The following is a 487-nucleotide window of genomic DNA, read 5'->3' on the forward strand; positions in this document are numbered from 1 at the left end:
AAAAAAAAAAAAAAAAAAAAAAAAAAAAATGTTTGTAATGGATTTTAAATGACAAATGTTTTCCTTTTCTTCTTAGTGGTAATACACAGGTGTTCCAATCTGACACATTAAGAACTCGAAGAAACAGTACATCGTGTATGGCACAGCACTGTCTGGTAAGAAAATGCTTATAGACTTGCACTATTGGTCTTAGTCAGTGGTTCTCAAACTTGAGTGTGCACCTGGAAAACTTGTTAGGACAGGCTACTGGCCCTCAACCCCAGAGTTTCTGATTCAGGAGGTCTCGGGCAGGGCCTGAGAATTTGCATCTCTAACAAGTTCCCACTTTGAGAAACATTGCTCTAAACATTACTGAAGGAAAAATAAACACATTGGCTGCAGTTATGATTGGTACAGCTGCTGCAGCTGCAGCGGAATTAACTTTTAAATCCCACATGGATTTAACATTGAGATTTGCTTTTTTTTTTTTTTTTTTTTTTTTTGGGTA

The 487-nt window shown here is 36.6% G+C and overlaps 1 protein-coding gene across 1 annotated transcript in view; it reads left to right on the forward strand.

The window, feature by feature from the left end:
- PABIR3 (PABIR family member 3) overlaps positions 1-487 on the forward strand; it is a 36,353-nt gene that overhangs the window by 6,540 nt on the left and 29,326 nt on the right. Inside the window, 1 exon segment of the mRNA XM_007462911.1 lies at positions 77-155. Coding sequence (XP_007462973.1) covers positions 77-155 — 79 coding nt within the window.

Source organism: Lipotes vexillifer, unplaced genomic scaffold, assembly GCF_000442215.2.
Source record: "Lipotes vexillifer unplaced genomic scaffold, Lipotes_vexillifer_v1.1 scaffold481, whole genome shotgun sequence".
In the NCBI taxonomy this organism is placed as follows: domain Eukaryota; kingdom Metazoa; phylum Chordata; class Mammalia; order Artiodactyla; family Lipotidae; genus Lipotes; species Lipotes vexillifer.